Here is an 11,525-nt window from a genome sequence, read left to right on the forward strand (position 1 = left end):
AGGGCAGACTTTCACAATAAAAGCTGCGATAATCACACACTGAAGCAAGGATGTGTGTCTGGTTCCCACTGACGTCTCCAAAATAACAGGAAGTGGAGACACCGTCTTGTCTTCCTGGCCCGGGAGGACGGCGAGGTGTTCCTGGCCTACAGGAAGTGGGAGGAAGCGCAGCAGCTGGACCACAGCCTCGCTTGAGGCCAACGAGTCCACCGTCTCAAACGGAAACAGGTTAATGTTTCAGAGGGAAAACAGGAAGTCAGGCACACCTGCTTCAACTCTGAGGTCACTTCCTGTGAGCTGCTGTACCCTCCAGGAGGTCATCAGGAGCACGAATGTGACTTACTCTGATCGCACGTCATATAAAGCATCGCTTTAAAAATCTCGGGAAGCTCATCCAGAAACGTATGTCACATGACCGACCGCTGTGACATCACATGACATCGTCTGACACACAGGAAACGTCCTCTGAAAACATCTGGGCGGCTGGGGAAAAGGGGCGGAGCATACTCAGAAGCATATGGGCTTAAATTGTGGCCATAAATGTTTGTAAATCAAAGGCGTATTTGTGAACTGAAGTTTTATAACCTTGTAAAATAAAGTAAAATATTGTTTTACAAGGTTAAAATTTTGTAAATTGTTACAAAATTTGTTAAAAATTTTATGTTTGTGCATCTACAGATGTTTCTGTGAAGGTCTGCTGACAGATACAGAGAAAAACACGACGTGTAAACTCTCAGCTTCCCTGGATGTGCGAGAGTTTCAACTTACGCGTACAAATTTTGACCCGATTTTTCTTCCTGTCAGCTGATTGGCTAATGTCACGTCAATCACAAATGTAACTATCCAATCAGAGAACAGATGGGTTTGGCTGTTGGAGGGGGGCTTTTTTGAACTGCAGGTCCTTGAAGGGTGATACAGTTTGAAGCTGAAGGATCTCTGTATAAATATCTGATAGCAGCTAGGTCCCCTAACTTTCAGCAGCTGTTGAAAGGATAAAGTTATATCAGTGGTTAGAAACACATCATTACTTTAGGATTAGTTTAACACAAAGTCAGGGCTGACCCGGGACCATGGCTGTGAGTCAGTGTGCAGCATGAAGGTCCTTTCACATCAGACGCAGCATGTGCTGCTAATGCTAACTGCTAACTAAAAGCCAAGGATGCAGAGTTTGTTGCTGGCTGCTGAGCTCTGTGTGCAGCAGCTCTACCTGCACTAGATGCTCCTGTCGTTTCTGTCTCTGACTTTATGTGTGTTGTTTTCAAATGTTCTTCAAATGTTCAATAAAAACATGAATCGCTAATTCATAACCAGAAAGATTTGTAGCTAACCCCACTAGTGAAGACTGTGTCATTTCCACAACACTGCCCCACAGGGTCCACAGAGAAAGGTTCTGGAGGTCTCTGTCTAAGCACGTAGACCTGTGACACCAAAATCACCAAACAAAGGAAAACACTGGGCTGACATGTAAAAGGCATTTATTCTTCCAGGACCTGCAGCTCCGTAAACACCCCTCCAACAGCCAAACCCATCTGTTCTCTGATTGGTCTGTTAAATTTGTGATTGACGTGACATTGGCCAATCAGCTGACAGGACGTGTAAGTTGAAACTCTCGCACATCCAGGGAAGCTGAGAGTTTACATGTCGTGTTTTTCTCTGTATCTGTCAGCAGACCTTCACAGAAACATCTGTAGATGCACAAACATAGATCTTTCTAACAAATTTATTTTTACAAGGTTACAAAACTTCAGTTCACAAATACGCATTTGATTTACAAAACATTTATGGCCACAATTTAAGCCCATAGAAGTGTCTCTCCTCCCTCCTCTCGCTCTATAGGAGCTGCAGTACCGTTCGCAGCCACAGGCTGAGCGGGGGCGCTCTATCAGACATCCTGACGGCCTGGACAGGAAGTTCCAGTTGATCAGATCAGTGAAGGCCGGGTTTCTTCTTCTGGTGTTGATTTTAGTGCAAGGACTGTTCATGTGTGTGTTTGTGTGAGTGTTACTGAGTGTGTGTGTTACCAGTCTCTCCCCGGAGAGGACCTCGAGCAGTTTGATGAGCATGCGTCCGTCTCTCAGGTCCATGTACAGGTCGGTGATCCTGCAGGAGACTCTGGACAGGTGAGAGTTCACCCACTTAGTGAAGGTCTTCTTCTGCACCGCCTCCCGCTCATCTGTGCACGCACATCACACACACACACACACACACACACACACACACACACACACACACACACACGTTTCAGTCTGGGCACCTGATCACAGTTTTCATACTCTTATCAGGCACATAAGCCCCGCCCACCTGCTGTTTGTATTGTATGTTCGGTGCATGTGAACACTGATGCAGCGACCTGCTTCAAACACACAGACAGGAAACAGCAACAGCTGTAATAATTCTTATAAAGCAGCGACACCACAGACGGCTAAAGGGGGAGGAGCTAAAACAGGCTGATTCAGGCAAACACGTGAGCAGAATTGAGAGCAGCTGATCGCCTCTAACAGGTGGGCTGCGACTCAGCTCAAACCTTCAAAGTAAAACTCCTGTTGTCCTGTTTCCTGTTTGGTTACGCCGGCGATGCTGCGGCTCCGACGCCGTCTCTGTGGAGACGCCGCGCTGCTGATAGCAACGGTGCCACTAGCCAACCGCTGCTATCACACCCACACTCGCTCAGCTCGGTGCTGCAGTTTGGAACCGAGGAGCTGCTGCGAGCTTAAAGTTCACATCTGCACGAGATGTTTCAGACTGGTCATGACTGGTTTCAGCCAGCAGGCCTAAACTGGTTACCACTGACACCAGGTGAGACCCGGTGGGCCTCACTGTGCCACGCTCGTGCTCGTGTCTTTGCTAAACTTTATTATTTGTGTTATTAGCAGAATTACTCATTGCTCTGCTGCTTACATTTCCATGGAAACATCAGGAAGTTGGACTGAACCTCGTGTACCTGTGCAGGTGTGACGGCCTGTGATGATGTCACTGAGCCCAGCAGTAAAAGTGAGCGCTTAAACTTTAACCAGGAGCAGGTCGAAGGTCGCCCAACACGCCCACAGACACCTGCCCATGTCGCACAGGTACACCCAGGTGCGGCTGTAATCACGCCGTTTTAAAACAGCAGCGATGAGCTCTGTGGGCGGAGCTTTAGAACCCGAGCACTGAACCGACTGGGTGTTCGGCTCCGTTTATTGTTCCACACAAATAACGTTTATGCATCAACACCTACAACCTGCCAGCCCGGCTCCACGGCGCCCCCTGCAGCATGTTTTCTGAACCGTGTTCGTGCAGCACAGCGTTTCCGTGAAGGCGGTTCACAGGAAGTACGCTCTGTCCAGTCCGGGTCCTGGCGCGGAGAGATCTGCACACCAACACTGCGTAAACATCCCAGCGCCTCCTAGTGGCAGCAGCAGAGCAACACCATGTGACAGAAGCTGCTTAACATCCGTGAGATTTACACGCTGAAGCGATTCCACGCCACACAGGAACTCAAACTGACACGTTTGTGCAGCAGCCAATAAGACTGAAAAACATCCGCATACACACAGGAAAGACATCGACGCGCAGCTTGGACCTCGCTGTCTGTCTGCAGGTAAGAACATCAGACCTGTGCCCAATCCAGTTCCTTCAGCCTCCCAACTGGGAACCACCACCCTGACCATGAAACCGAACCCACGCCCTCTGCCGCCACGACCTCTGACCCTCGGCTCCTCCTCCTTACCTTGTAGCTGTTTGAAGCGACCGTCCAGCACGTTGTAGCTGAGCTCCTCCATCACGGTTGAGGACTAAGACCGATTTTAGCGACGCCGATCATAAACCACGAACTCCGCCGCAGGTCAGCCCACCGAGAGTGAAGTCATCGCTGTTTCAGAAGCTTCAGAGCCCAAAATCAGGTTTTTACTGACAGACAGGAACACCTGCCCTCATCACCGCCGTTTTAAAAAGCTGAGCACAGGCTCGAGTCCACAAACTGAACGCAGACTGTCAGCTGATCCTGAACGCGAGGACAGCGAGAGTGTGAAGCTTCACCAAAACCCCGAAAAAAAACAGCCACGGCTCAAAAAAACAGCAAAAACTTCCTTTGAAGTGCGATCGGAGCGAGAGGGTAAACGCCCTCGTGTCTGCGAGAGGTGCAGTAATGAGAGTCCAGAGGTCGCCGTGACAGCCACAGGACGGTGAGCGACAGGGACTGTGTGTGTGTCTGCCCGCGCTGCAGCTACACGCCGCTCATTCTTCTTTCCTGCTCAATGATCTGACTGATTGTCCTGTTTCCCTCCACACACACACACACACACACAGACACACAGACACACACACACACACACACACACTCCCTATCCAAACACACTGTAAAAAGTGGACATCTATAATTTCCCAGCTTCAGCTGAACACTTGAATGTCACACGGATTCACGTAAAAGATCAAAGGCTGCTTCACCTGCAGACAGCAAACAGCAGGGGGCGCTGCAGGTGACCCAAACACATACAAACATCTGCTTTAATGGAGGAGCTCATAGCTGCTGACCAACCAATCAGCTCCCGGCAGTGGGAGTGGACTTCCCACAGACCTTTCCAGCTGCACCTGTGCGTCCTGTGAGGCGTCACATGATGACGTGAGAACAGACCAGCCGGCACCTGCACACACACTGACAGCTGTGTAACCATGGCGACAGCCTGAGAGTAAAAACTGAAGATAAAGTTTCTGCTTTTCCAGATTTCACTCCCAGCTGTCCCAGCAGCTCGGCTGATGGCTCCCAGTTTGACTCCAGTTTCAGCTCAGACTTTTTACAGTGTGTTGGAACATGTTGGCCAATGACGGTGCAGCCTCAGCATGATGTCATTAGGGTGTGAAGGGGCAGAGGAGGTGGGGGTGTTTCCCCTCATTGTTTCTTCACATTCCTGAACAAAGGACAGGAAGTGAGGAACAAACATCCTGTGCACACACACATCCCTGCACGTCTATCTTTGTGAGGACCGGTGCTGCCTCCAAACAGAATCCAAAGCTGTGACTACGACTCCCAAAGTGCATTTCACCAACAGAGCCTGAGAGCCAATCAGATTTAGCGCCTGCTGACATCACTCGGTCACCTGGAGTCCTGCAGGAAATGAACCTGCGAGCATCTCAGCTGATGAAGAGCTCACAGTGAAGCAAGCTCTACGTATCGACCATCGATCATCACCAACAGATTTCAGCCTCCGTCTGTTCACCAGAAGTACTGCATCACTTCCTTCCTGCTGAGCTGTGAGGCGTGCTGACGGCGGGCGGGCTCCTACCTGCGAGCGCTTTGATGCGGGAGCGTTCGAAGAGGCGGGCCGAGCTGTTCTCGTTGTCCCAGTCGTCGTCCCAGCGGTTGTTCACCGTGTCGTTGCTGCCGCTGTACTGCTGCTGCAGCTCCATGCGGTCGTACTCGGCGGCCACCGTCGTCATCTTGACCTTTCACCTCTGACGCGCCTCGATGTCAGCGGGGACACGTCCACATCGACGGCTTCTGGCTGAAACCTGCGGAGCAGACAGGAAATGTGGGTCACAGAGAGGTCACAGAGAGGTCAGACGGCGGGAACCAAACCTGCGTCTCAGCGAGCGACCTTTGACCTAAAAACAGGAGTTTGCCTGAGCTTTTCTCTCCCTGACACAGACACACACACACACACACGGACGGACACACACACACAGACACACACACACACAGACACACACACAAACACACACACACAGACACACACACACAAACAGACACACACAGACACACAGACACACACACACAAACACACACACACAGACACACACACACACAAACACACACACACAGACACACACACAAACACACACACACACACACACACACACAAACACACACACACAGACACACACACACAAACAGACACACACACAAACACACAGACACACACACACAAACACACACACACAAACACACACACATACAAACACACACACACACAGACACACGCAAACACACACACACACACACACACAAACACACACACACACACGGACGGACAGACACACACACAGACACACACGCAAACACACACACACACGGACGGACACACACACAGACACACACGCAAACACACACACACACGGACAGACACACACACAGACACACACGCAAACACACACACACACGGACGGACACACACACACAAACACACACACACAGACACACACACACACAAACACACACACACACACACAAACAGACACACACACACACAAACACACACAGACACACACAAACACACACACACACACAAACACACACACACAGACACACACACACACAAACACACACACACACACACAAACACACACACACACACACAAACACACACACACAGACACACACACACACAAACACACACAGACACACACACACACAGACACACACACACACAAACACACACACACACACGGACGGACACACAGACACACACACACACAAACAGACACACACACACACGGACGGACACACACACACACGGACGGACACACACACACACGCAAACACACACGCAAACACGCAAACACACACACACACACACACACAAACACGCAAACACACACACACACGCACACACACACACAGACACACACACACACACACGCACACACACACACACAGACACACACACACACACACACACACAGACACACACACACACAGACACTCACACACAGACACACACACACACACACACACACACAGACACACACACACACAGACACTCACACACAGACACACACACACACAAACACACACACACAGACACACACACAAACACACACACACAGACACACACACACACAAACACACACACACACACACACACAAACACACAAACACACACACACACACACACACAGACACACACACACACACACACACACTCACACACACACTCACACACAGACACACACACACACAAACACGCACACACAGACACACACACACACACACACACACACACACACAGACACAGACACACACAAACACGCACACACAGACACAGACACACACACACACACACCTCTTCCTGCTTCTGTTACTTTTCATGTGAAGCTTTTACTGTTGTTCTAAAATCATCTGTTGGGGGGGGGGTCACCCTGACCCCGGCACTCGGCTCAAATCGTTTTTATGTTGCACTCCCAAACACGTCACACCCTCCCAGCAGGTCTGGGAATGTGCTGCTGTTCTCCCGGCTCGGCCACCGGGGGAGCTGAAACCTAGCCCTCGTCTGCTTGGCGAGCTGAAGAAGCCCCGCCTGTAAACAAACCACCACCCGACATCAGCTGGTCGTAACTGAATCATTCAAACAGGGTGTGTTCCAAAGGTACCTCCTGTCTCCTTTCCTCCTGCTGAGGACTTAGGAAAAGAGAAGTGGAACGACCTCACACTCTCTCTCCTTGACAGCGTGAGGATGTCCGCCGTGTTGAAACTACAGACGCGCGTCGTTCTCTGTCTCAGCGTGTCCTGTTGTTTGGTGGAGGTCATATGAACGAGAACAGCCTGTGTAAATATCCTGCACCACAGAGGCGGGAATCTTAAAGCCGGAGGAACATTTTTCTGCCGTCACAGAGACAAACAGAGTCTGTGCTGACAGCTGTGAACAGCAGCACGTGTTTGTTTCACTGCCAGGAGAGAATTTTAAACGTGCTTCAAACACACAGTTTACTGTAACACTATAAATACATCAGCAGCTCAGCTTCGGTTATTACGTCGACAGTTTTCATGAACAGTCGGATGGTCCATCGCTGTGAATTATGGGACGGTGTTATCTCCTCTCCTTTCCTCAAGGATGCTTCGGTGTGTCCTACTCTAAAGGGAGCACTGAGGCTCCTTTCCTTGGTGTTTGGGGAAGTGGAACAGCTGCGATCATGGTCACGTCTCTCAGTGAGGAACCTTCCAGAGAAACTTTCAGAATGCGCCCTTTAGTCAAACACTCAACACTCAGCAGCAGAGGATTGTGGGTAATGTAATGAGTCTGTGTGTGCCCTGCTCCCATTGGCTGCCTGAGTCAGCTGACTGGAGCAAATGGAATGAGAGTTATAGGCCTTAGCGGCGGCAGCAGCCATTACAGCACTCAGAGGAAGTCCCGAGGGACGCTAATGGACCCGATTTCCTGAAACAGCCCAGCCTGAGAGTCTGAGCGCAGAGGTCGGAGGTCAGGGACAGCTCTGCATCCGTAGCGTCAATAATCACCCGACACGGCGAGGTCGATGACAAAGAGTCACATGTTAAAGACCAGAGAAGAAGAAACACAGCTGCCGTTACACAAACAGGCACAGAAGAAGAAGCATTCCTGACAGGCACAGCTGTGGACACACCACGTCTATCCCCGTGGGGCCCTCCATGGGAGCAACAGGTGTGTGTCACCTGTCTGAGGCAGCAGCTGGCTCACGCCACGACGCTGCTCTGCCCAAGAAAGTGTCAAGAGCGTCTCCACGTTTTAGCTCCTCCTCTGTTTTTTTAGCACGATGACATGACGACAGAGGAGCGACGACCGAAAACCACAGAAGAGTCTCCAAACCGAGCGTCCGACTCAGTGCTGCCCCCAGTGGGCCTCGCAGGTGCAGCAGAGCCCAAAAACTCAGCCACCAACACGGAGACGCGCCGAGCAGCCGTGACAGCGCGTTTGTGATCAGTCGCCATTTATTAAAACTGATTTTATACGTAAGCTTCCTGCGTCTCGTCAGTGCTGAGGAGACGCAGGAAGCTTACGTATAAAGCTTACGTAGGAGGAATCCCTCACCCGCCAGATCACCGGGTGACGCACGGCGCCGCAGCGAGCTGAAGTCAAATCTCAGCACACTGAGGAGGCCACGCTTCACCTCACTGGCGTCTGCAGGTGTGTTTGTAAGCGAGCTCGCCGCTGCGCACGAGCAGGGAGGAGTTATTGGATTTACTCAGCACACAAACAGCCTCATTTCCTGGAGCGCCGACCCCGCCCGGCAACAGGAAACAGCTCGCCGCTCTCAGCAGGCGCACACAAACATCCATCAGACTCTGTGTCCGACACGCCGGGCTTTCTACGGCGAGAGTGAACAACACGCCGGAAGTCTCCACAGAGCTTCATCGGGCAGTGAAGGCTTCACTGTGCAGAACCAGAACCAACCGGTTCTTTGGTTCGTGAGAACAGAACCACCAGAGAAGTTCCAGGAACCTCTGAGGAGCATCGCTGCAGTGTTATCAGTGAACTAACCAGAACCAGGAACGCCTCACCGACGGTTCTGTTTACGTTTGAAGAACATTCCCTAAACGATCAGCTGATCGATCAGCAGAAAACAAACCACGTAAATATTTAAAGCAGAACCCGAGAACGCCATCCATCACTTCCTGTCTCATTAGTTCCACTTATAAAAGTTGCAGCCATTAGAACATTCAGGCAACATTCAGGAAAACGAAGCGAGGCGTTACGGGAACACGGGGGGGCGGGGGGGACTGCTCCTGTCGTTTTGAATGAGTTCACATAAACACAGACGGCCCAAAATCTAAACCAGGACATTTCCCTTTATGGAGGAGCTTTCAGGGAACCACGCAGGGACCTTAAAGAACATGGGATGCTGGATCCCAGCTCTGCAGTGTTGGGATGCTCCTGACGTCAGAAAAACATTCCCAAAACGTTCACACAACCACAAACTGCTGGTTCACCGGCTTCCTGTTAGAGGAGAACCTTTAGGGAACATTTCATGGACATACCTATAAGGGAACTGTGACAAACGGTTTGGGAACGCTGGGATGAGAACCCAAGTGTTCCCATATGAGCCCTCAGATGATCTTTGGGTGTTCTGGTTTGGGTTGAAGGACGTGAAGGTTTGGGATCGTTGTGGTGTTTTATTTACATGTCCTGTGTGTGTGTGCGTGTGTCTGTGTGCGTGTGTGTGTGCGTGTGCGAGGCAAACACAAACAGAACCGGTCGCGCTGAGCGGAACCTGACGGGAACTCTGAGGAGCTGTGTCCGGTTTCTGGGCCTCCCAGTTTTCCAGCACTTTCTCCGGTCGCAGCGGCGGCTCTCGGCGGGCTCGGCCCCGCTGAAAGGAGCTGTTATTGTCCGGGACGCACACACTCCTCACCTCCTCCTCCTCCTCCGCGGCCACGCCTGTTTGTCTCCTCTCATGGCGCACCGTTATTCTCATCCATCCTTACTAATGGCTGCTGGCGGGGACGAGCCGCGGACACGCGGGCGGAGGAGCACCGCGGCGCGGCCCGCGCGTCGGCGGGGAGCGGCTCCAGAGCCTCCGGGAGGGATCCCGGAGCCGCTCCCCGCCGACGCGGAGCGAAGTTATGGAGGAGCCGAGGCTCCGGAGCGCCTCTCTTCAATCACAGCCACAGTAGAGACACAATAGAGACAGTAGAGACCAGGACGCCGCTTACCTGCTCAGGGTCGGAGCGACACTCCAAACTTCAGCGGAGGTGAGGAAGAGTCTGCAGACCGGAGAGCACAGAGGAGGTGGCGGGGGCTGCTGCTCCTGCTGCTGCCGCAGGGGATGACGGGAAAGAATCCGCACTGCCCCCTCCCCTCCCCCCGCTCAGAGGGTTCGGGTCTGATTCTGGGCTTCGGGTCCGCCTGCAGAGCGCCCCCTGCAGGCCGCAGAGAGCAGCAGCAGCTTCAGTTGATCGGAGGCTCTTTATTCCACAGACAGTTACTATTACTGTTATTTATTAATATTACTAATATTGTTATTGTTATTATTACTGTTATTTATTATTATTACTAATATTGTTATTGTTATTGTTGTTATTACTGATTAAGAGGCCACATTACTTTCTGACTCGAGTCCTGAACACAAACATGAGTTTTAATGAGGATAAAAACATTTGCTAAATAAACGATGACACATCCTGTTAAATATCCGTGTTTTACAGTTTTTATGACACGTGCTCTAATAAATCTCTGTATGTATTCACGTTGCACACATTAAACTTTATAATAAATGAATGAAACACAGAACCCTCCAAGCCTGCAGTTCCTCTAGTGTGCAGCAGAGGCAGCAGTGAGTCAGTCCTCATAGACTCCCATGGTAACGGCACGTTTACGGCTGATGCAGAGAATTTCTACCTTCACACCTGTACCAAATCATGCAACCATGCACCTGTTTGCAATGTTAGGGGCGTGGCCTCTGTGACTGACAGGTGCAGCATCACCTGAACTGCACCTCTGGTCCACATTTGTCCTGCTGGAGCCTTCTGGAGCATTTTAATGACATTATGTGAATAACACGGTCTGTGACAGTTACTGGCAGCTGAGGCTCATGGGTAATGCAGTATTTGGACTCCTCCCTCACAGCGTCTCTCGCTGAGCTATGAATATATCAGTTGTTGTGTAACGTGATCCGTGCTGACAGTCAGCGCCGAGCCCATTACGGCCTGATGGAGCTTAATGGCATCTAATGGAAAACATGGTGGCCTAAAGAGGGCTGCGATTGGACAAACACACAGAGTGCATCAGACAACAAGAGAGATAATCTGAGTGCTGACCGTCTCCACATCGATTCACCGTGAGGCCCATTAGCGCTCC

At 51.1% G+C, this 11,525-nt stretch overlaps 1 protein-coding gene across 2 annotated transcripts in view; it reads right to left on the minus strand.

The window, feature by feature from the left end:
* LOC146516027 (spectrin beta chain, non-erythrocytic 1-like) overlaps nucleotides 1-10,554 on the minus strand; it is a 32,660-nt gene extending 22,106 nt beyond the window's left edge. Inside the window, exons 1-3 of one of the 2 annotated variants that reach the window (XM_085162420.1) lie at nucleotides 10,382-10,554; nucleotides 5,262-5,487; nucleotides 2,022-2,173 (exon numbers count right to left, since the gene is read on the minus strand). In XM_085162420.1, the coding sequence (XP_085018546.1) occupies nucleotides 2,022-2,173; nucleotides 5,262-5,415 (306 nt within the window). In that variant the 5' untranslated portion in view covers nucleotides 5,416-5,487; nucleotides 10,382-10,554. Of the gene's footprint in view, nucleotides 1-2,021; nucleotides 2,174-3,709; nucleotides 5,225-5,261; nucleotides 5,488-10,381 lie in introns of those variants that run through there. The other variant, XM_085162421.1, reaches the window with a different exon arrangement.
* Between the last annotated feature and the right edge of the window lie 971 nt (nucleotides 10,555-11,525).

This window comes from Neolamprologus multifasciatus, chromosome 6 (assembly GCF_963576455.1).
Source record: "Neolamprologus multifasciatus chromosome 6, fNeoMul1.2, whole genome shotgun sequence".
Lineage (NCBI taxonomy): Eukaryota > Metazoa > Chordata > Actinopteri > Cichliformes > Cichlidae > Neolamprologus > Neolamprologus multifasciatus.